General features: G+C 38.8%; 2 protein-coding genes across 2 annotated transcripts; one reads left to right on the top strand and one right to left on the bottom strand.

Moving 5' to 3' along the window:
• Positions 1 to 220: 220 nt before the first annotated feature.
• On the top strand, positions 221 to 1,171 carry LOC124501918 (olfactory receptor 9K2-like). Its single transcript, XM_047066366.1, has one exon. It carries the CDS (start codon positions 221 to 223, stop codon positions 1,169 to 1,171), a length of 951 nt encoding a protein of 316 aa, XP_046922322.1.
• A 10,714-nt stretch (positions 1,172 to 11,885) lies between these two features.
• On the bottom strand, positions 11,886 to 12,857 carry LOC124500968 (olfactory receptor 9K2). Its single transcript, XM_047064840.1, has one exon. The coding sequence runs from the start codon at positions 12,825 to 12,827 to the stop codon at positions 11,886 to 11,888; it is 942 nt and encodes a 313-aa protein (XP_046920796.1). The 5' UTR covers positions 12,828 to 12,857.
• Positions 12,858 to 26,133: the final 13,276 nt, after the last annotated feature.

Raw genomic sequence — 26,133 nt, 5'->3', positions numbered from 1 at the left:
ATTAACTTCTTTCACTGCTTAATAAAATAACAGTTTTACGGACTTCGTATTATCTAGTTCAAATTCCTGATTCTTCATGACATTAACATGGCTTTATATGCAATATTTAATTAAGATATAACTAATTTATTCTACACGTAAGAAATTATTTGTGTCACTAGAAACCAAGCACGGGTTTCATTTCTTTGCTTTTCCTTGTGCCTCTCAGCATGTTTCTGCCATGAGTGACAGAGGAACAAACAATCACTCTGAAGTGACTGACTTCATCCTGGTAGGCTTCAGGGTCAGCTCCGAGCTCCACATTCTCCTCTTCCTGATCTTTCTGCTTGTGTATGCCATGATCCTTGTGGGTAATGTTGGGATGATGACCATTATTATGACCGATCTCCGGCTGAACACACCGATGTATTTCTTCCTAGGCAACCTGTCCTTCATTGATCTCTTCTATTCATCTGTTATTGCACCCAAGGCCATGATCAACTTCTGGTCTGAGAGCAAGTCCATCTCTTTTGCAGGCTGTGTGACCCAATTCTGTCTCTTTACCCTCTTCATCGTGGCAGAGGGATTTCTCCTGGCAGCCATGGCCTATGACCGCTTCATTGCCATCTGCAACCCACTCCTCTACTCTGTCCAGATGTCAGCACGTCTCTGCACTCAGTTGGTGGCTGGTTCCTATTTATGTGGCTGCATCAGCTCGGTTCTTCAGACCAGTATGACATTTACTCTGTCCTTTTGTGGTTCTCGGGCCATTGACCACTTTTACTGTGACACTCGCCCACTTGAGAGGATATCTTGTTCTGACCTCTTCATCTCTAGAATCATTTCCTTTTCCTTATGCAGCATCATCATCTTGCCTACCATGATAGTTATTATTATTTCTTACTTGTATATTGTGTCCACAGTTCTCAAGATACGCTCCTCTGAGGGACGTAAGAAAGCGTTCTCCACTTGCAGCTCACACCTGGGAGTCGTGAGTGTGCTGTACGGTGCTGTGTTTTTTATGTATCTCACTCCTGACAGATTTCCTGAGCTGAGTAAAGTGGCCTCGTTGTGCTACACCCTAGTCACTCCCATGCTGAATCCTTTGATTTACTCTCTGAGAAACAAAGATGTCAAAGAAGCTTTGAGAAAGAGTCTGGGGAAAAAATATTTTTGTTTAATTCTATCTTAACAGTGACATAACTGAAAGGCACCGATATTATGACAATCTGGGGAGGCATTGAAGCGAAGAATGCAACCAATGAGGATGAAATATTTAATTTTAGAAAGTTTATTTATTTGAATCCCACGTACTTATAGCTGAAGAATACATTTGGTCTATATTTTGTCTAGCTGTTAATTTTGGGGTGGAATGGCTTTCTCCATACTTCATCTTCATTTGAGTAAAGACAATGGTTGCCAAGTAATTTGAATTTAGGGAAAATATATTCCAAGTTTGCCGCTGGCTCTCTAAGGGATGTATTGTCTATCTTGAGTCAGTAACAAATGTTATTTAACGTACATAATTGGTAGATGTAACAAAATATGATATAATAAGACAGATCAAAGTATCAGCTTTACTGAAGAAACCTTTTTCAGTGCTGAATGAGAAAAACGGATACTCTATAGAGTGTACAGTGTCCTAAGGGTGACATGTGAGTCGCTCAATTGTCCAGGGACTGAATGATTCACACTCTTAGTTAATGGTTTCTCTGGCTTAGATCAGTTGTTTTTGCAAATCCTCCCTTTCACAAAACTACTGTAATGCAATTGAACCAAAAATAAAGATAATGCATTTTTGTTATATATGGCTTAGTGAAAATTAATTCATCTCATTGGTAATTTTGAATTTTGATGCACCCTTGTCCTGTGAAATTTCCATGTATAAATAACTTCAGTGCTTAGCTCACTGTGAAATCAGGGGGAAATAGCTATAGAGAACTAAGCTGCTAGGGGCGCCTGGGTGGCGCAGTCGGTTAAGCGTCCGACTTCAGCCAGGTCACGATCTCGCGGTCCGTGAGTTCGAGCCCCGCGTCGGGCTCTGGGCTGATGGCTCAGAGCCTGGAGCCTGTTTCCGATTCTGTGTCTCCCTCTCTCTCTGCCCCTCCCCCGTTCATGCTCTGTCTCTCTCTGTCCCAAAAATAAATAAACGTTAAAAAAAAAAAAAAAAGAGAACTAAGCTGCTATATGTTAGTCCGGTGAAAAAGGCATTTATGGAAAATACAAAGAAAGTGTAGTCTCTAAAGGTGAGTGGTCCTATGGTCACAGAACATTTCCTAAGCACATTTTAAAACAAATAGCACTAAGCCAAATGAAATAAATAGCTTTCTGTGCAAAAGGAGAGTTAAGTATATGGTGAGCTTCATGAAGTTTGTAAGTGATTTGTAAGGCACAAGACAAAGTGAGGGATGACACTTCAAAGGAAATTCGTGGAAATCATGCAGACCATATTTTTCATGCTAAGGAAGCTGACCTTTATTCTGTATACGGGGGTAAGCATTGGGGATTTTTAGAAAGACAGTGTTGTATTCAAATTAGCATTTTACAAAAATCATACCATTACCTTTGAGGAAGATAAATACTCATAGGGAGAAGACGGTAATCCCAGAAAGTGTGTGGTCATCCAAGAGGTTATGGTGGCTTTAATGGACGGAGTCTTATTAGCCAAGAAAGAGATGACCTTTAGAATGAAAGGTAAAGTAAACTGAATACTGATTGCTGGTTGATAACATGAGAATGACCTAGAAGTGAATAATGACTCTAATGTTTGAGCATCTGTGCTGGAGAAAATGCTACCTCGTAATGAGGAAGGAAATATAAGGGTAAGAATAGTTCATCAGTAAGAGTTAAGAAAATAAGCTCAGGTGTCAGACAGAGCTTTCAAATTCTGTTTTTGCCCCTGTAGCTTCAGGTAAGTTACATAGTATCTCCGCATTGTTATTTCCTCCTGAAAAATGGGGTGTATAAGAGAATCTCCACCATAGAGTCACTTGAATGATTGAATTATGTAAATTTCGCATGTTTGTTAAATCCACATCAGATTTGTCCTTTCTTCCTGCTCTCAACACTATTCATGTTACATCTGAGAGAGGAAGACACTAACTTTCTCTGCCCCTTTCTCTACACTCTGTGCCATGAAGTGTCCCCAGCTCTCCAAGTGTATCTGCTTCCATTTCCATAGACAGAGCTTGAGAAACGCTTACTACTTCGTCATTTCAGAATAACCTTTCTTTACCTTTCTCTCTGCAGAAAACTAATGGAAAAGATTGTAAAATGATCAAAAAGGCAACAGAGGTCCAAATTATTTTTTTTCTATTTAGTACTATTTTTCTTATGTACATTTTAGCTAGCCAACATATAGGGCAATATTGGTTTCAGGAGTAGAATTCAGTGACTCATCATTTACATACAACACCCAGTGCTCATCACAAGTGCCCTCCTTAATACCCATCACCCATCTAGCCCATCCCCCAATTAAATGCAAAATAGTATCTCATCATCAAATGTTTTATCTAGTCATCTCTCTACCCATGTCTTTCTCTAAGAATCCTCTCTTATACTTTAACAAATGTCATCTCTTTCACCAACATTTTAAAAACTGCAGATTACTAGGGAAAATACGGGATTCACTGGGTAGAAAAACTTTACGATTTTCAAATAAGTGGTCACTGTGCTAAGGTTGTGTCTTGTCTCTCCTGAGATGAAGCAGAAACATGTTTAGGTTGAAAGAGGCATAGTTTACTAAGCCTCCTTAGGGAATAAAATGCAGATGCCCTCAGGCAATACTCCAGATAAACCTGAAATGAGAGAGGCTCCTAACTTTTTAAATCTTCATCAATTGATATTAGTAATCCTTTATCAAACTGAGAAAAAAAGACCCTAATCATAGTGCTAACTGCCATGGCAGAACAATGTTCCTCTATATTCACTATGTGCTACACTGCCACAACCACCATTGGACACACACATGCACATATATACAAACATTAACGTGGTCTTTCTGTCTCTTTCTCTCGGTCTTTGTCTGTCACTGTTTCTGCCTCTCCCTCTCTCTCTCTCACACACACACATACACACAATCACACACACACACACACACACACAAACACACACACACACACACACACTCACACCAGGTTATCTTTGAAAGGAATACCAATCACTGAACCTAGAACAATATATGTCCAATGTCATGCAGCTGACTCAGAAAAGAATCCACAGGCTGATGTAGAAGCTAACAGACCTCACCATGACAAGACATGCACAATAATTCTTCAATTCTGACCTTTTCCCTTTTCCTGATGTCAAGAAATTTCTGTGTTGCTATAGGAATTGCATACACCTGCAGTCAGGTATATTCTGTTCTCACTCCTATTAGGAAATTACTCCTCTCCTTTTTTTGATTCAAAAAGGATGCATGTACCGTACAATTTAAGTTCTTAAAGCAGGGATATATTGAATAATAATGATAATAATAGCTAGCATATTAATATAAATGTATCAAAATAGATGCAGAAATGCATAAACATATATGTATATGTAATTCTTTGAATATGATATATGCATTACAGGACCACTTATAAATGTATCATTGTAGTACAAGTCATGTACAAAACCATTTAATAACATACAACTAATATTTTAATTTTGAGATTACATGATTTTTTATTAAGGTTTTTATTTTAATTCCAGTAGAGTTCACATACAGTGTTATATTAGTTTCAGGTGTACAATATGGTGATTCAACACTTCCATACATCATTATCAGTGCTCATCATGATAAGTATACTCTTAAGCCCTTTCACCTGTTTCACCCACCTTGTTATCTAAAACTTTATGCACATAAGGAACATCTTCAAACTCATCTAATGACTTCCCATTAAATGTGTCATATAGCTGACTGCATTGCCAGTAACTAATAAAGCTTTCTTAATTTAAATAATAGTGTTAATGATAGTGAAACCTCATTCCACAGCTGCTATACTAACGATCATAGTAAAAGGTTTGAGCCTACTTTTATCATTGAGATTTTTTATATAATAAATATATTCTATGCCTTCAGTAGTTTCCTGTTTTTAGGCCAACATTAAAACTTCAATCCAAAAGAAAAAAGAGAGAGAGAGAGAGAGAGTGAGAAAGAGAGAAACATCTCTGAACCATTGCTCTAAAATGCAACTCCTTCAATCTAAAAAATAAGATCTGCCCAATTCTTTCTTCAACCACTGTATTGAGAAATAGTTGTAAAATAAACTGTATTCATTCAAAGTATACAATTCTGAATTTTGGCAGTTTTATGCATCAGTGAAACCCTCACTAGATTAAGATTCCAAACTGTTATTTCAAAGGTTTTTTATTTATTTATTTATTTAAATAATCTCTACACCCCGTATAGGGTTCAAACTGATGACCTGGAATCAGAAATCACCTGCTCATCCAACGGGACCAACCAGGAACCCCAAGATACAGAAGTTTTCTATCACCTCAGAAAGATTTGTCATGCCCCTATTTAAGTCATGCCTCCTTCCAATCCCATTCCCAGATAACCAGTGATCTGATTTGTTTTTGTTTTTGTTTTGTTTTTTTTTGCACATCCATCTATTTATCTACCTATTTAACCTGCATGTGATATGCATTCTTTCCTGGAAGGCTTCTTTAAGTGAGTGAAATGAATTTGAATTTATTCCTTTTGTCCTGTGTAGAAGTAATTCACTCTTTTTATTGGTCAGTAGCATTCCATCTTTAGTTGCATGTATACACCAAATTTTGTTTATGCACTCTTAAATTGATGGGCAATTGATTAGATATTGTGAATAAAGTCAATATGAACATTCACATGACATGTATTTGAACAGGGCCTACTCTGTCTCCCCTGTCTCCCAGCCCAGCATGATAGGAAGCACACAGGCAAGTGCAGACTCCTCTTCCCCTAGATCCCAGTCAAGGGCTACTCTATCACCTTGAGAGTGGCAGTCTGAAAACATTTCTTACCCCTTCCAGCTCCATGCTGCAGAAGCTCCACTCAAGGCAATAGTAGCTAAAAGGTCTAGAGATCTCTACCTCTACCCAGCATCTATTCATAAGATAGAAGGTCTACCCCAAGCATGATAGGCCAAGAATTATAGGACTCAACTTCAACTGAGTCAGTTCAAAGGATAGAGGTTTTTTGCCAAGAGAGATAAGCTTAGAAGACCATAGGTTACTGACCTCAGCGAAAACCTGCTCATAAACCAGGGTGTCACTGTGACAGAACTGGTCATGCTCCTGTTCCAGTTCCAGAACAGTTGAACACAGGTTTTACCTGGAATGAAAGGCAGGCAGTATTAACAGAGGCTCCAAACTCTCCTCAAGTGAACTGACTTTATTTTGAGCAAAGTGTGGGAAAATTCTAGCTCAAGTGACTCTCAAACACAATGCACATTTGGTGATAAGACATTAAGAGGAGGCTGGTAGCTCCATGAGACCAAAAATCTAAGTGTAGACCAACTAGATGTATATTAGAGAGAACCAGGGAAGGAGACAGCTAAGAAGGCCCTTCTGGGATTGGAGCAAACCTCAAAGACTGGCTTTAAAGACCATCCTTGCAGAGGGGGCAAAAAAATTGGATCAGACAATGGAGAAATAGATGTCCCACAATGTTTTCGAAACAACAGAACAAGAAAATTTGTGGAGTCTCTGTGCTCAGTGGGAAACCTACAGTGGCACATCACTCAACAAAATATTCATGGGAGGACACAGCCAAAGCTTACCTTATAAATCCACTGTCATCCAAGAGGACACACAAGCCTAAGCTTGTGCCTCTGGAAAGGGACACAAAGGGTTTCTCAGAGCAAACAGGTTTGAATAATACAGTCAAAAAAACAAAACAACAAAAATACAAAAATTATTTCCAAAAAGGTACAATAACTGAAAAATGTTATATAGTGTACTGTTTTCAGATTAGCTTCTTACACTTAATCACATGCATTTACAGCTGCTTCATATCCTTCCACAACATGAGAGTTAGCTCATTTTTTAATTTTTTTTTACTTTATTTTGTTTTATTTTTCAGAGGGAGATACAGAGAGAAAGAACAACTGGAGAGAGGGACAGAGGGAGAGAGAGAGAGAGAGAGAGAGAGAGAGAGAGAGAGAGAAACGTAAACAACCCAGTGTAGATCCCAACCCAGCTTGGAGCCTGACACCAGGCTCAATCCCAGGACCCTGGATTCATGACCTGAGTCAAAATCAGGAGTTGGATGCTTAAACCAAGTGAGCCACCCAGGCGTCCCTTAGCTCATTTCCTTTTAGTGCTGAATATTGTTCCATTGTCTGGATGTATCACAGTCTATTATTCATTCACCTGCCGAAGGATATTTTGGTTATTTCCATGTTTTTGCAATTATGAATAAAGCTGCTAGACACATTCGTGTGCAGGATCTTGTGTGGACGTGAGAGTTTTCAACTTGATTGGGTAAATATCAAGGAGCACAACTACTGGATTGTATAGTAAGAGGATTTTTAGTTTTGCATGAAATCGAAAAACTGTCTTCCAAAGTGGCTATACCATTTTGCATTCAGCATAGCAATGACTGAGGATTACTGTTCCTCCATATCCTTCCCAGCATTTGGTAGAGTCTGTGGTTTCTATTGTGGCCATTCTAATAGGGGTGTAGTAGTAGTAGTATACTGTTCTTTCTTTTTGTTTCTTTTTTATGTAAGACTTTACATTTTAGAGAAGTTTAAGGTACAGAGATATTTACCTGATATCCCTTGCCCCCACAGATGCATACCTTCCTCCATTGCCAACATTCCCCACCAGATTGTTACGTGATGAACCTATGGTCACACCTATCATCATCCAAAATCCAGTTTACCTAAGGTTTCACCCTAGGTATTGGATATTTTATGGTTTGTACAAATATAAATGACATGTATCCATAATGATGGAGCCATACAATCTTTTGCCCTAAAAATCTTTTCTACCCCGCTGTTCATCCCTTCCTCCACCCACGGCCCTAGCAACCACTTATCTTTTGCCTCACTCTATAGTTCTGGCTTTTCCAGAATGCCATATTTGGACTCATACATAGGTATTCTTTTCAGAGTGGCTTCTTTCACTCAGTAGTAAGTATTTAAGATTCCTCCTGGTCTTTTCACAGCTTGATAGTTCAATGTGGGGTTTTTTTGCACTAAATAATGTTTTATTGCCTGAATACACCATGGTTTATTTATCCAGTCACTTGCTGAAGGAAATCTTGGTTGTTTCCAAATTTTGGCAACTATGAATAAACCTGCCATAAATTTCCATATGCTGGTGTTTGTATGGACATACATTTTCACCTCCTTTGGGTAAATACCAAGCAGCATACTTGGTAGATCATAGATCAGTAAGAGTGTGTTTAGTTTTGTGAGAAACTGCCAAACTGTCTTCCAAAGTGGCTGTACTATTTTGCATTACCCACTAGTGATGCTTTTGTGTTCCTGTCGCTCCACATGCAATGATTTGATGTTGTCAGTATTCTGCATTTTGGTTATTCTGATAGGTGCATAGTGGTATCCCATTGTTGTTTTACATGACATTCCCTCACTGTATATGGTATGGAACATGTTTTCATATGTTTATCTGCCACCTGCATATCTTCCTTGATGAGGTGTCTATTAAGGTCATTGGTCCATTTTTAGTAAGGTTTTTTCCTACACTTGAGTATTAAGTGTTCTTTGCATATATTGGATATCTTCTACTAGATATATCTTTTGTACATAATTTCCCTGAGGCTATGTCTTTTCTTCTTAATTGTTAAAAGTGTGCTTCAGAGAGCAGACGTTTTTAATTTTAGTGAAGTTCAACTTATCAGTTATGCTTTTCATGGATTATGCCCTGGTGTTGTATATAAAAATGCATCACCAAACACAAAGTCATCTAGATTTCTCCCATGTTATCTTCTAAGGGTTTTGTAACTATGTGTTTTACACTTAAGTTTATCACTCCTTTGAGTTAAGTTTTGTGAATGTTGTAAAGTCTATGCCTATGCTCACATTTTTGCGTGTGGATGTTCAAGTATTCCAGCACTCTTTATTGAACATCCTGTCTTTTCGTCATTGTATTATCTTTGCTTTGCTCCTATCGATGTGTCTCTATTTCTAGTTTCTCTATTCTATGCAATTGATCTATTTGTTTATTCTTTCACCAATACCACAGTGTCTGGATTACTGTAGCTGTATTGTTGTGTATAACTGATGTTGTGTAGTATCATTCCTCCCATTCTGCTCTTCTCTTTCAATATTGTGTTGGCTATTCTGGCTTGTTACTTTTTCATATAACTTCATTTTAATATGTTATTTGTCAATAACAAAAAATTACTTGCTAAAATTTTGATTGGGATTGCATTGAATGTATAGAGCAAGTTGGGAAGAAATGGTATCTTGACAATATCGTCTTCCTCTCCATGAACATTCAATGCTTCTCCATTTATATAGGTCTTCTTTGGTTTTTTCCATTTGAATTTTATACCTTTCCTCCTAGAGATCTTATACTTATTTTGTGAGATTTATACCTAAGTATTTTATCAGGGAAAGTGATAACATAAATAGCATTGTGTTTTTAAATCTAAATTCTACCTGCTCATTGCATAAATTCTAATTGCTCATATAGAAAGCAACTAACTTTTGATGGGGCGCCTGGGTGGCGCAGTCGGTTAAGCGTCCGACTTCAGCCAGGTCACGATCTCGCGGTCCGTGAGTTCGAGCCCCGCGTCGGGCTCTGGGCTGATGGCTCAGAGCCTGGAGCCTGTTTCCGATTCTGTGTCTCCCTCTCTCTCTGCCCCTCCCCCGTTCATGCTCTGTCTCTCTCTGTCCCAAAAATAAATAAACGTTGAAAAAAAAAATTTTTTTAAAAAAAGAAAGCAATTAACTTTTGAATAGTAACCATGTATCCTGCAACACTTCTTTATTTCCTATTAGTTTTAGGAGGGTGTTCGGGTAATTCTTTCAGATTTTCTACAGTCACCTGTGAACAAAGATCGATTTATTCTTCCTTTCGTTGTGTATAATGCTTTATAGTATTTTGCTAGGGCTGCCATAATAAAATACCACAGACGGGGTGCCCTAACTGCCAAATTTTTTTCTCCCAGTTCTGAAGACTGGAAGCTCAGAATCAGGGTGCCGTAAGTAAACATCTGAGGCTCCTGTCCTTGACTTGCAGATGTCTGCCCTCTTGCTCCCTCTTCACACGGTCATCTCTGAGTGCATATGCACCTCTAGCATCTCTCTGTGTGTCCTAATATTTCCTTATAAACACACCAGCCACACTGTATTAGAACCCAGCTGTAACAGCCTTATTTAGATTACTTCCTTGAAGGCTCAGTCTTCAAACATACTCACATACCGAGGTACTATGGGGTTAGGGTTTCAACATGTGAGTTTGGAGAGACATCATTCATCCCATTATACTTTCATTTCTTCTTTTCCTATGACATTACCTAAGACATCCAAAAGGGTGCTGAAGAGATGTGCTGAGGGAGGACGTTCTTGCCTAATGCCTATCTTAGTGCGAAAGCTTCTACTTCATCACCATTAGATATAATCTCACCTGTAGGCTTTTATAGATGTTCCTTTTCAAGTTAAAGAAATGCCCCTCTACTCCTAGTTTGCTAAGAGTTCCTTAGCTTTTTATCTGTTGGTACCATCACCAGACACATCATACAAGACCAAAAATGGTGAGACACACCTCCTTGGTGTACTCCCCTCACACTAAGCAGGTAATTAGTTCCGTGTGTCTAACCTACAATTTTTCAAATCACCTTTCTTTCAATTACGTTGGTATACTTCAAGCCCACATCAACAACATGATTGATACAGTAGTATACTGACTCCAATCTTATTCCCTTTAAATAGATCTTCAATACAACATAAAGACTTTCTCTGATTGCCGGGACACACTGTCAGGCACCCCACTTTGAAATCTGTATGTTTATCTTTGGCATAGAAATCTGTGGATTTGGATTGCTTGTGCACGCAAGGATGTGATTCTCACACTGAATTGTAAGCTCCCTAAAGAATAACGTTATTTATACCTGAGCCTACCACAAGACATATTACACTGTCAATAAATTAATCAAATATATAAATATTCATAGGCATAGATGAGTAAATTTTGGACAACAAGCTATGTTAATGCTAAACTTGCTCTATACCTTTATTAAATATTCTTCACAATAATTAACCCAGGAAAACAATGCATGATAACCCAAATTGAGGCAATGATTGCTCAAAAATATTTGCAGGTCTCTATCTATAATTTTGGTTCTTTATTTTAGGATTTAACAACTAGCAATGTCTCAGAACACTCTACAATGTCAGATCATTTGATATAAAAATTTCCAAATTAATCATTATAGCAAGGATTACTCATTATCTGTTTTTATTATTATTACTTCCTCTTGATATAACACATATCAGATATTTGATTCAAAATGAAAATTCAATAACTACATAACATGCTAAAACAAAGTAGTTATATAAATGGAAAACATTATTTTTTTAAAATAAGTTGAACATTCTTGTCAATACTAGTGATTATGTTATGTAGCAAGGAGACCTTCCAAAACAAAGAGGTCACAAAACATTGTTTATACACTATATTAACTATAAAATTTGTGCTCAGCAGCAAGCCATTAAGCAAATACAAATCAATTCTGTGAAACAGAATGTTATTTGAGATAGTGGGAAGGTTTATCATGAAAAATGCTTCTCTAATATCCAGGACATCTCCAATATCTGAGACGTTCAAGATGAACAATGTTCCAGGTACCTCACCAGAAAAAAGCTTCTGATAATATATTTATGATGTTTAATGGAATAACTTTCATTAATGGATACAAGGAGTATGAAAGAAATAACCACAAAATCAATGGAGGAAAAAAATAATAATCAAATTTTAGGATTTTTCTTCTCTAGAAGTTTTTTTAGAGCTTCTTTGACATCTTTGTTTCTCAGGGAGTAAATCAAAGGATTCAACATGGGAGTGACTAGGGTGTAACATAACGAGGCCACTTTACTCAGCTCAGGAAATCTGTCAGGAGTGAGATACATAAAAAACACAGCACCGTACAGCACACTCACGACTCCCAGGTGTGAGCTGCAAGTGGAGAACGCTTTCTTACGTCCCTCAGAGGAGCGTATCTTGAGAACTGTGGACACAATATACAAGTAAGAAATAATAATAACTATGATGGTAGGCAAGATGATGATGCTGGATAAAGAAATGGAAATCATTCTAGAGATAATGAGGTCAGAACAAGATATCCTCTGAAGTGGGCGAGTGTCACAGTAGAAGTGGTCAATGGCCCGAGAACCACAAAAGGACAGAGTAAATGTTATGCTTGTCTGAAGAACGGAGCTGATGCAGCCACATAAATAGGAACCAGCCACCAACTGAGTGCAGAGACGTGCTGACATCTGGACAGAGTAGAGGAGTGGGTTGCAGATGGCAATGAAGCGGTCATAGGCCATGGCTGCCAGGAGAAATCCCTCTGCCACGATGAAGAGGGCAAAGAGAAAGAGCTGGGTCACACAGCCTGCCAAAGATATGGACTTATTCTCAGACCAGAAGTTGATCATGGCCTTGGGTGCAATAACAGATGAATAGAAGAGATCAATGAAGGACAGGTTGCCCAGGAAGAAATACATGGGTGTGTTCAGCCGGGGATCGGTCATAATAATGGTCATCATCCCAACATTACCCACAAGGATCATGGCATACACAAGCAGAAAGATCAGGAAGAGGAGAATGCGGAGCTCTTGGTGGACCCTGAAGCCTACAAGGATGAAGTCAGTCACTTCCGAGTGATTGTCTATTCCCCTGTCACCCATGGCAGAAACCTGCTGAGAGGTACAAGGAAAAATGAACTCTGGGCTTTGAAGATAGCCCTTGACCATTGCAGATTTAGGATTACAAAGCTATTGTACAAACACTATTCTTATTGTGGCTTTCACAATATTTCTTAAGTGGCTTTCACATTTGCAAGCATCACTTCTATGTGTTTCTGATTCATTATTTATTCAATAAATTCATTGTCATGAAGAGGTGATTGGAAGAGACCACAAATAATTTAATAGTTGACATTTGGGAAGGAATTACAGTGTCTGCATTTGTAGATATGAGGGCATTTAGTAGTCTCTTTTAGGAAATCTTAACTTTGAGGCCTTAACTCATATTACATGTAAACAGATCTAAATAAAGTGACTGACCTTAAATAAAAATTACTTAAGATGTGCAAATACTTTTCATAAGTAATGGAAACTTTGAATTCTGATATAAGTCATTTGCTCACTAAGATCAAAGTTGTGCACAAATAAACACAAGTATTATCGGGACTCACGTGCTAAGATGTCTCTCCCAGATGGGCATCCATAGCCTTTCCATAAAGTAAATTTCCCTGTGATAACTCAGCTTGCAGTTTACAATTTTTTAAGAAGAGGCTTCCAGGTAGTCTACATGGAAGAGTTACTTTAGAGAAAAATACTGAAAAGATACATATGAGGGATTGTTGACTGCATTATTCTTTACCCTGGATATGACTTTCATAGCTGTCACACTTTTAACTGCCATTTACAAGACAGCTCAACGGAGAATTTGAACTGCTTGTAGTAAAAATATGGTAACATTTTCCATCTTCTGAGGGTTCCATGTGCTGGGTTCTGCCTAAAGAACAACAACAACAACAATAAAGGTGCACTTTTGATATGCCAGCCACTTTTTTTCTTTTTTTTAATTTAAAAAAAATTTTTAATTTACCCATCCAAGTTAGTTACCATATAGTGCAACAATGATTTCAGGAGTAGATTCCTTAATGCCCTTACCCATTTAGCCCATCCCCCCTCCCACAACCCCTCTAGTAACCCTCTGTTGTTCTCCGTATTTAAGAGTCTCTTATGTTTTGTCCCTCTCCCTGTTTTTATATTACTTTTGCTTCCTTTCCTTATGTTCATTTGTTTTATATCTTAAAGTCCTCATAGGAGTGAAGTCATAGGATATTTGTATTTCTCTCACTGAATAATTTTGCTTAGCATATTTTTTTTTTCTTTCTTTATTAAAAATGAGAAACAGGACTTTTTGTTTTCAGTTATTTTTTTGTTATCTTTATATCAATATGATATTTAAAGAAAATATTTTACAATATTTTCTAAGAGACTCCCTTATGATCATCTATTTTCTCAATAAGATTTTGAGTTCTTGTTGTTTTTTATTCTAGTAAATTTTTTTTTTTTTATGAAGTTTATTGACAAATTGGTTTCCATACAACACCCAGTGCTCATCCCAAAAGGTGCCCTCCTCAATACCCATCACCCACCCGCCCCTCCCTCCCACCCCCCATCAACCCTCAGTTTGTTCTCAGTTTTTAACAGTCTCTTATGCTTTGGCTCTCTCCCACTCTAACGTCTTTTTTTTTTTCTCCCTTCCCCTCCCCCATGGGTTCCTGTTGAGTTTCTCAGGATCCACATAAGAGTGAAACCATATGGTATCTGTCTTTCTCTGTATGGCTTATTTCACTTAGCATCACACTCTCCAGTTCCATCCACGTTGCTACAAAAGGCCATATTTCATTTTTTCTCATTGCCACGTAGTATTCCATTGTGTATATAAACCACAATTTCTTTATCCATTCATCAGTTGATGGACATTTAGGCTCTTTCCATAATTTGGCTATTGTTGAGAGTGCTGCTATGAACATTGGGGTACAAGTGCCCCTATGCATCAGTACTCCTGTATCCCTTGGGTAGATTCCTAGCAGTGCTATTGCTGGGTCATAGGGTAGGTCTATTTTTAATTTTCTGAGGAACCTCCACACTGTTTTCCAGAGCGGCTGCACCAATTTGCATTCCCACCAACAGTGCAAGAGGGTTCCCGTTTCTCCACATCCTCTCCAGCATCTATAGTCTCCTGATTTGTTCATTTTGGCCACTCTGACTGGCGTGAGGTGATACCTGAGTGTGGTTTTGATTTGTATTTCCCTGATAAGGAGCGACGCTGAACATCTTTTCATGTGCCTGTTGGCCATCTGGATGTCTTCTTTAGAGAAGTGTCTATTCATGTTTTCTGCCCATTTCTTCACTGGGTTATTTGTTTTTCGGGTGTGGAGTTTGGTGAGCTCTTTATAGATTTTAGATACTAGCCCTTTGTCCGATATGTCATTTGCAAATATCTTTTCCCATTCCGTTGGTTGTCTTTTAGTTTTGTTGGTTGTTTCCTTTGCTGTGCAGAAGCTTTTTATCTTCATAAGGTCCCAGTAATTCACTTTTGCTTTTAATTCCCTTGCCTTTGGGGATGTGTCGAGTAAGAGATTGCTACGGCTGAGGTCAGAGAGGTCTTTTCCTGCTTTCTCCTCTAAGGTTCTGATGGTTTCCTGTCTCACATTTAGGTCCTTTATCCATTTTGAGTTTATTTTTGTAAATGGTGTGAGAAAGTGGTCTAGTTTCAACCTTCTGCATGTTGCTGTCCAGATCTCCCAGCACCATTTGTTAAAGAGGCTGTCTTTTTTCCATTGGATGTTCTTTCCTGCTTTGTCAAAGATGAGTTGGCCATATGTTTGTGGGTCTAGTTCTGGGGTTTCTATTCTATTCCATTGGTCTGTGTGTCTGTTTTTGTGCCAATACCATGCTGTCTTGATGATGACAGCTTTGTAGTAGAGGCTGAAGTCTGGGATTGTGATGCCTCCTGCTTTGGTCTTCTTCTTCAAAATTCCTTTGGCTATTCGGGGCCTTTTGTGGTTCCATATGAATTTTAGGATTGCTTGTTCTAGTTTCGAGAAGAATGCTGGTGCAATTTTGATTGGGATTGCATTGAATGTGTAGATAGCTTTGGGTAGTATTGACATTTTGACAATATTTATTTTTCCAATCCATGAGCAGGGAATGTCTTTCCATTTCTTTAAATCTTCTTCAATTACCTTCATAAGCTTTCTATAATTTTCAGCATACAGATCCTTTACATCTTTGGTTAGATTTATTCCTAGGTATTTTATGCTTTTTGGTGCAATTGTGAATGGGATCAGTTTCTTTATTTGTCTTTCTGTTGCTTCATTGTTAGTGTATAAGAATGCAACTGATTTCTGTACATTGATTTTGTATCCTGCAACTTTGCTGAATTCATGTATCAGTTCTAGCAGACTTTTGGTGGAATCTATCGGATTTTCCATGTATAATATCATGTCATCTGCAAAAAGCGAAAGCTTGACTTCATCTTTGCCAATTTTGATGCCTTTGATTTCCTTTTGTTGTCTGATTGCTGATGCTAGAACTTCCAGCACTATGTTAAATAACAACGGTGAGAGTGGGCATCCCTGTCGTGTTCCTGATCTCAGGGAAAAAGCTCTCAGTTTTTCCCCGTTGAGGATGATGTTAGCTGTGGGCTTTTCATAAATGGCTTTTATGATCTTTAAGTATGTTCCTTCTATCCCGACTTTCTCAAGGGTTTTTATTAAGAAAGGGTGCTGGATTTTATCAAAGGCCTTTTCTGCATCGATTGACAGGATCATATGGTTCTTCTCTTTTTTTTTGTTAATGTGATGTATCACGTTGATTGATTTGCGAATGTTGAACCAGCCCTGCATCCCAGGAATGAATCCCACTTGATCATGGTGAATAATTCTTTTTATATGCTGTTGAATTCGATTTGCTAGTATCTTATTGAGAATTTTTGCATCCATATTCATCAGGGATATTGGCCTGTAGTTCTCTTTTTTTACTGGGTCTCTGTCTGGTTTAGGAATCAAAGTAATACTGGCTTCATAGAATGAGTCTGGAAGTTTTCCTTCCCTTTCTATTTCTTGGAATAGCTTGAGAAGGATAGGTATTATCTCTGCTTTAAACGTCTGGTAGAACTCCCCTGGGAAGCCATCTGGTCCTGGACTCTTATTTGTTGGGAGATTTTTGATAACCGATTCAATTTCTTCGCTGGTTATGGGTCTGTTCAAGCTTTCTATTTCCTCCTGATTGAGTTTTGGAAGAGTGTGGGTGTTCAGGAATTTGTCCATTTCTTCCTGGTTGTCCAATTTGTTGGCATATAATTTTTCATAGTATTCCCTGATAATTGTTTGTATCTCTGAGGGATTGGTTGTAATAATTCCATTTTCATTCATGATTTTATCTATTTGGGTCATCTCCCTTTTCTTTTTGAGAAGCCTGGCTAGAGGTTTGTCAATTTTGTTTATTTTTTCAAAAAACCAACTCTTGGTTTCGTTGATCTGCTCTACAGTTTTTTTAGATTCTATATTGTTTATTTCTGCTCTGATCTTTATTATTTCTCTTCTTCTGCTGGGTTTAGGCTGCCTTTGCTGTTCTGCTTCTATTTCCTTTAGGTGTGCTGTTAGATTTTGTATTTGGGATTTTTCTTGTTTCTTGAGATAGGCCTGGATTGCGATGTATTTTCCTCTCAGGACTGCCTTCGCTGCGTCCCAAAGCGTTTGGATTGTTGTATTTTCATTTTCGTTTGTTTCCATATATTTTTTGATTTCTTCTCTAATTGCCTGGTTGACCCACTCATTCGTGAGTAGGGTGTTCTTTAACCTCCATGCTTTTGGAGGTTTTCCAGACTTTTTCCTGTGGTTGATTTCAAGCTTCATAGCATTGTGGTCTGAAAGTATGCATGGTATAATTTCAATTCTTGTAAACTTATGAAGGGCTGATTTGTGACCCAGTATATGATCTATCTTGGAGAATGTTCCATGTGCACTCGAGAAGAAAGTATATTCTGTTGCTTTGGGATGCAGAGTTCTAAATATATCTGTCAAGTCCATCTGATCCAGTGTCTCATTCAGGGCCCTTGTTTCTTTATTGACCGTGTGTCTAGATGATCTATCCATTTCTGTAAGTGGGGTGTTAAAGTCCCCAGCAATTACCACATTCTTATCAATAAGGTTGCTTATGTTTATGAGTAATTGTTTTATATATTTGGGGGCTCCGGTATTCGGCGCATAGACATTTATAATTGTTAGCTCTTCCTGATGGATAGACCCTGTAACTATTATATAATGTCCTTCTTCATCTCTTGTTACAGCCTTTAATTTAAAGTCTAGTTTGTCTGATATAAGTATGGCTACTCCAGCTTTCTTCTGGCTTCCAGTAGCATGATAAATAGTTCTCCATCCCCTCACTCTCAATCTAAAGGTGTCCTCAGGTCTAAAATGAGTCTCTTGTAGACAGCAAATAGATGGGTCTTGTTTTTTTATCCATTCTGATACCCTATGTCTTTTGGTTGGCGCATTTAATCCATTTACATTCAGTGTTATTATAGAAAGATACGGGTTTAGAGTCATTGTGATGTCTGTATGTTTTATGCTTGTAGTGATGTCTCTGGTACTTTGTCTCACAGGGTCCCCCTTAGGATCTCTTGTAGGGCTGGTTTAGTGGTGACAAATTCCTTCAGTTTTTGTTTGTTTGGGAAGACCTTTATCTCTCCTTCTATTCTAAATGACAGACTTGCTGGATAAAGGATTCTTGGCTGCATATTTTTGCTGTCTAGCACCCTGAAAATCTCGTGCCAATTCTTTCTGGCCTGCCAAGTTTCAAAAGAGAGATCAGTCACGAGTCTTATAGGTCTCCCTTTATATGTGAGGGCACGTTTACCCCTTGCTGCTTTCAGAATTTTCTCTTTATCCTTGTATTTTGCCAGTTTCACTATGATATGTCGTGCAGAAGATCGATTCAAGTTACGTCTGAAGGGAGTTCTCTGTGCCTCTTGGATTTCAATGCCTTTTTCCTTCCCCAGTTCAGGGAAGTTCTCAGCTATGATTTCTTCAAGTACCCCTTCAGCACCTTTCCCTCTCTCTTCCTCCTCTGGGATACCAATTATGCGTAAATTATTTCTTTTTAGTGTATCACTTAGTTCTCTAATTTTCCCCTCATACTCCTGGATTTTTTTATCTCTCTTTTTCTCAGCTTCCTCTTTTTCCATAACTTTATCTTCTAGTTCACCTATTCTCTCCTCTGCCTCTTCCATCCGAGCTGTGGCGGTTTGCATTTTGTTTTCCATTTCCTTTAAAGCGTTTTTCAGCTCCTCGTGCCTGTTCATTAGTCCCCTGATGTCTGTAGCAAGAGATTCTCTGCTGTCCTGTATGCTGTTTTCCAGCCCAGCGATTAATTTTATGACTATTATTCTAAATTCACTTTCTGTTATATTATTTAAATCCTTTTTGATCAGTTCATTAGCTGTTGTTATTTCCTGGAGATTCTTCTGGGGGGAATTCTTCCGCTTGGTCATTTTGGATAGTCCCTGGTGTGGTGAGGGCCTGCAGGGCACTTCCCCTGTGCTGTGGTGTATAACTGGAGTTGGTGGGCGGGGCCGCAGTCCGACCTGATGTCTGCCCCCAGCCCACCGCTGGGGCCACAGTCAGACTGGTGTGTGCCTTCTCTTCCCCTCTCCTAGGGGCGGGATTCACTGTGGGGTGGCGTGGCCCGTCTGGGCTACTTGCACACTGCCAGGCTTGTGATGCTGGGGATCTGGCGTATTAGCTGGGGTGGGAAGGCAAGGTGCACAGCGGCAGGGGGGGCAGGCTTAGCTCGCTTCTCCTTAGGTGATCCACTTCAGGAGGGGCCCTGTGCAGCCGGAGGGAGTCAGATCGCTGCCGGAGGTTTGGCTCCGCAGAAGCACAGAGTTGGGTGTTCGCGCGGAGCGAGCAATTTCCCTGGCCGGAGCCGGTTCCCTTTGGGATTTTGGCTGGGGGATGGGCGGGGGAGATGGCGCTGGAGAGCGCCTTTGTTCCCCGCCAAACTGAGCTCTGTCGTCCGGGGGCTCCGCAGCTCACCCTCCCTTTGTCCTCCAGCCTTCCCGCTTTCTGAGCAGAGCTGTTAACTTATGACCTCCCAGACGCTAAGTCGCGCTTGCTGTCGGAACACAGTCCGTCAGGCCCCTCCGCTTTTGCAAGCCGGACTCGGGGGCTCTGCTTGGCCGGCGAGCCGCCCCTCCGCCCCGGCTCCCTCCCGCCAGTCCGTGGAGCGCGCACCGCCTCGCCGCCCTTCCTACCCTCTTCCGTGGGCCTCTCGTCTGCACTTGGGTCCGGTGACTCTGTTCTGCTAATCCTCTGGCGGTTTTCTGGGTTATTTAGGCAGGTGTAGGTGGAATCTAAGTGATCAGCAGGACGCGCGGTGAGCCCAGCGTCCTCCTACGCCGCCATCTTCCTAGTCCCTACCCTCTAGTCTTTGCTTAGCATATTACCCACTAGTTCCATCCATGTGGTTGCAAATGGCAAGATTTCTTTCTTTTTGATTGCCGAGTTATACTCCATTGTGTGTGTGTGTGTGTGTGTGTTTGTGTGTGTGTGTGTGTGTGTGTGTGTGTGTATACGACATCTTCTTTATCCATTCATCTATTGATGGACATTTGGGCTCTTTCCATACTTTGACTATTGTCGATAGCACTGCTATAAACATTGGGGTGCATGTGCGCCTTCGAAACAGCACACCAGTATCCTTTGGATAAATACCTAGTAGTGCAATTGCTGGGTTGTAGGGTAGTTCTATTTTTAAGTTTTCGAGGAACCTCCATACTGTTTTCCAGAGTGTGCCAGCCACTTTTCTAAATGCTTTTTAGTAGCTCATTTAATCCACACAACAATAATATGAGGTGAGTACTATTATATTCCAGAAGGGGAAATTGAAATACAGAGAAATTAAGTCTGTTGATACCACCTACTGGTGTCAGAATCCGAATTTGTAGAGTAAAAACTTGGCTCCAGAATCCCTCCATTCTCATTCACTGCAGGATACCACTTTTATAATCAGCCCTTCTGGTTCCTTTAGGTGACTTACTTCTATTTGTACCTCAGAATTCAGTTAAAGTTTCTTATCTCCAAAATAAATTCTCCAATTGTCAACCTAGGTTAAGACACTTCTGCATAGATCATGCTCCCAAGGATGGTAGCTATGATCACCACATTTTAATATGCATATTAAATATTCATAAGTTCTTCCTTAAGATCAAACTTCAAGTTGTCCTCCATAAATTCAGTACAGTGTTCTGTGTCTGGCAAATAGCAGTCAATATTTCTTATATAGGTATATACTGCATGATATTTGAACATGCAGAATCAGAAAAACTTGAGGACTTTGAAATACTGAGGTGGTTAGCATGGGTTTAGATTTAAGTAAGGGAACATTTACTGCTTCTCATATTTACTAACTGGGACCTTGGACTAAGTGACTTATGTAACTTATTTGTTTCCTGTACAACCTCCTTATGTTCTTTAAGTTACTGATGTAATTATATGGCAAGTTACTATACCAGCGTATCCTCAACATAGAGCAGGGATAAAACAACATAACTACCCAGTTTTCTTGGGGGTATATACTTAGACCATGCACATAAGAGGCACCTGGGTGGCTCAGCTGGTTAAGTGACTGACCCTTGATCTCAGCTCAGGTCATGATCTCATGGATTATGAGTTCGAGCTCTGCTTCGGTCTCTGCGCTGACAGCATGCAGCATGCTTGGGGTTCTCTCTCTCCCTCACTCTCAAAATAAATAAATAAACCTCATTTTAAATGTTTACTTATATTTTATAGGGAGAAAGAGAGCAAGGGAGGAGAGGCATAAAGAGAGAGAAAGAGAAAATCCCAAGCAGACTTCATGCTGTCAGCATAGAGCCTGAAGGGGGCTCAGATTCACAAACCACGAGATCATGACCTCAGCTGAGATCAAATGTCAGTTGCTTAACTAACTGAGCCACCCAGGTGCCCAAAATAAATAAATAAACTTAAAAACAGGATAATGCATATAAATAACTGAACATCATTTATCACAGAATAAACACTTGACAGATACTAACCATTATCATTTATCATATCTTTCTGTGTTCAATCCAACAATACACACCAAATAATAGGCACTAATTAGGTTGAAAATAAATAATATGTATATGGGCTTTTTTGGAATAAACCATTCTATGTTGAGGGAAAGAATCAGAGAAACTGTTAACAGTTTTAAAAGAATAAAGAAATCTGATAGAAGTATAATATTTTGCCCCAGAAAGAGATCACTGAAGAAAAGTGGCATGGCGTCTCCCTGTTATATTTTCATTATTCACCACCTCCACCAAAACTTAAATATGCAAGTAATTGTATTATAAAAGAGCAAAATTTTAAAGGGATAACACTTAGGTTCTGAGGAGACATAAGATACTTACTTAAATAGCGAGAAGAAAGCCTGAAGTCATCATAAAATATTTTTTAATCATATATTTTATTATTTCCTCTAATCTTTACTAGTGGTAAGAAGGTATGTCATTTTAATCATCCAGATTTATTCCTATTGAACTTATTCTAATGTTAATAAGGTTATGCCTAAAGACATTTATATCTGGAAAAGGGAGTAGACAATAAACAAGTAGTCAGTTTGAGACTTAAAACTCTCATGTTTTAAGATGTACCCTTACCTTATATGGTTGGGTAATTTTTCAGATCCTGAAAATGAAGCAGCAGAATTCCAATGTTTTCCTCTTGTTATTGTTTTAATTTTAGAAGCATGAAGTTAATTAATGACTGTGCTACAAGTACTAAATAATCAGTATGTGAGGATAAAATGAATCCTCCCCCCGCAAAGAAATTCCAAATGCATGCTTAGTTTCCAGATTTAGTTCTTCCCATAGAGAAATCGGACTAGTTCCCCTTATTTCTCTATTTAACAACTGTACTTTCCTTAAGCAGTTGACTTCTTGGAAAATGCTGTGGTTTTTTGTAGAAGAGACACAAGGTGAATTTTCTAAATGATGCTTTGCTAAGACTGAAACAGATTCATAAATTACAGTCTATGGTTTTGCAAAGTGAACCCAAGGGATCAATCCACAGGATATTCTGTCCTTCATTCTTGGATGTTGAGTCCTTTTAAAGAAGTGAAGTGGATTGTCTTGGATATGTAAGAGGCCCTGAGCCATCTGGAATCTCCGATAATCTACCAGAATATCAGCACCAGTTATCCATCCTGCCTTTTGTTTTGGCCTAACAGTATAACTTTTTCAAATAATTACACCATTGAGGTTTCTCTAATCCTCTGAGAGATAGTTCTCCTGGGAGAGAAGGAAGTATAAGTACGTTATTAAAGTACCTAGGTGCCAGAGTCAAGCTCCATGAGGAACACAGATGCTCTAGATTTGGGGGTAGGGAAGAAAAGAAAGACAGAGAAAGAAAAGAAAGAAAAAAGGAGAGGAAAAAGAAGAGCCTAAACTTAGTAGGAGTCAAAATACATAAAGCATTTGTTTTTTCTCTTTTCCTTTTTTGTGGTGTGAATCCTTTGGGAGGGACCAAAATGATCTCTCAATCTGTGTAACTTCACTGAAAAAGAAGCATTTCAATTTATCATTACAGCAAAACTTGTCATAGGCAAACTGACATATATACCAAAGTAAATATTGTATTATGAAATAGTATTTAGAGATACTTGTATTCCTAATCATAAAGTTAATTTCCTTTTCACTTAAAACTCTCCATATTTATTCTTTAGCTATATTCTGTCATTGATAATTGACAATTAGAAGTACAAAAGCATACCATACTTGTTCATTAATATTTACCATCAGGCATGGTGGTGCTAGAAGGCATCCTGGAAAATTCCTTAATTACTGCTATACCTCCTCCTCTCTTTTCTATTAATATCTTTTGCTAATCACTATCAGTACCCAAAAGTATACAAAGCATTTTGTTTACCTGTCGGTTCAGTGAAATGAATACCCAGGAGACAGGAACAATTGCTGTGACCCCCAGTAAAATTAGCCCTCTGTTGAGTAGTAAGTATAATAACTCACAAAATCCAATGTCATAGGGGCAGCAAGGAAAAAAAAAAAAAGTGGGTTAACAGGTTTTAGAGTGGTAGTTGACATTGACCCAACGGTACTTGGGCCAATAGTCACATTATGAAATAAATAACCTCATGTATTATTTGCTAACACAGTATATATACAATATCCTAGAGACAATAACCCAACTGTGTAAAGTGCTGACAGACAGTTATATCCGAAAACGGAGTCTTCAATAAGTGATTTTACCATTCCATGAGTTCACCTGATTCTGTCTGACGAGGTGATGATAATTCCTTTGAATCCCATGGATAGGAGTGTATCCCCTCACTTCTCTTCTTGTAAAGTGAGTGTCTTACACCAAAGCCCTAGTGCAATAGACATGGTAACAAATAAGGCATTTGTTGCATCTCATATAGTGGTATTGATATAAGTAATTTGAGCAGGAAGGGCAAAATTATAACTAGAGCAGAGCCTGGACAAATCACTACTTCTTCTTCATGGAAAAATCAATGTAATCAAACTGAAGCATGATGACTGGCTGATAGCCCCAGGTTATACTATATTTATCAGGAAAATTTTTTGTTGTAGTAAGAATATTTACCATGAGATCTTCCCCTTTAAAGAAGTTTTAAGTGTGCAACACACAGTATTGTAACTATAGGAACAATGTTATACAACAGTTCTCTAGAACTCATTCACCATGCATAATTTAAATAAGTTGAAACCCATTGAATGGCAATTTCTCATTTTCACCTCCCCTCAAACCCCAGGCAATCATTATTCTACTCTCTGCTTCTATGAGCTTGACTTTTTCAGGTACCTTATATAATACGAATTATAGAGTATTTGTTTGTGATTGGCATTTTCTCTTAGCATTGTGTCTTCCATGGTCATCTATGTTGTCAAAAGGCAGAATTTACTTCCTTTTTAATGCCAAATAAGTTTCCATTGTATGTATATTCAACATTATCCATTCATCCATCACATCTTGGTTTTCTCCCTATATTTTTGATAATCATCATCAGAAAATTGTGCAATTAGCATGGTTCATTTCCAGGTTAGCCAATGTTGAGCCATCTGTGTTGTGACTTCTATCTCTTCTACCATGGTTATATTATTGATAAGAACCTACTGAATGAGCAATGATAGGGATGGCAAAGAATCTGGAAGGTAATGAATCAGTGCCTTCACCAGATTTTGGATAAGTTACCCCATATCTGATATGAATTACTGAGCATTCATATGGGAAATTGGTATTCTCAGTTCTTCTTACCATTCAGGGAGGTCTCTCTACAAACAGAACACTGTTCTGTATTCCTTCAATATTGTTGTTTTCAAATTCCCAGTTATCCACAGGAATTTACCCAAGGGATTCAGGAGTACTGATGCATAGGGGCGCTTGTACCCCAATGTTTATAGCAGCACTCTCAACAATAGCCAAATTGTGGAAAAAGCCTAAATGTCCATCAACTGATGAATAGATAAAGAAATTGTGGTTTATATACACAATGGAGTACTACATGGCAATGAGAAAGAATGAAATATCGTCCTTTGTAGCAACTTGGTTGGAACTGGAGAGTGTGATGCTAAGTGAAATAAGCCATACAGAGAAAGACAGATACCATATGTGTTCACTCTTATGTGGATCCTGAGAAACTTAACAGAAACCCATGGGGGAGGGGAAGGAAAAAAAAAGAGGTTAGAATGGGAGAGAGCCAAAGCATAAGAGACTCTTAAAAACTGAGAACAGGGGCGCCTGGGTGGCGCAGTCGGTTAAGCGTCCGACTTCAGCCAGGTCACGATCTCGCGGTCCGTGAGTTCGAGCCCCGCATCGGGCTCTGGGCTGATGGCTCAGAGCCTGGAGCCTGTTTCCGGTTCTGTGTCTCCCTCTCTCTCTGCCCCTCCCCCATTCGTGCTCTGTCTCTCTCTGTCCCAAAAATAAATAAACGTTGAAAAAAAAATTAAAAAAAAAAAAAACAAAACTGAGAACAAACTGAGGGTTGATGGGGGGTGGGAGGGAGGGAAGGGTAGGTGATGGGTATTGAAGAGGGCGCCCTTTGGGATGAACACTGGGTGTTGTATGGAAACCAATTTGACAATAAATTTCATATGTTAAAAAAATAAAAATAAAAAAAACAAAGAGACAAATTCCTAGTTATCCGCATAAACCACTAGCCTACTGACCCTAAGTCAGTGCAAATATGTGTCTGAGACTATATTCCAGACAAGAGAACAACTATGCAGCTTAAAATTATGTCTATTAAGAATATTTTCCTTACAAGTATCATAGGAAGTAACTTTGAATTGGACTAGAATGCTGCAGTAATAGTCCATTTCCAGCTGGTTATCATAATCACATGAAGCACCACCTATCAACCTGACTCTATTTTT

Source organism: Lynx rufus, unplaced genomic scaffold, assembly GCF_022079265.1.
Source record: "Lynx rufus isolate CCGP_SWC_20201006 ecotype Redwood Valley unplaced genomic scaffold, mLynRuf1.p SCAF_7, whole genome shotgun sequence".
In the NCBI taxonomy this organism is placed as follows: Eukaryota; Metazoa; Chordata; class Mammalia; order Carnivora; family Felidae; genus Lynx; species Lynx rufus.
The sequence above is the reverse complement of the archived record's forward strand: the minus strand, read 5'-3'. Positions and strand labels throughout refer to the sequence as shown.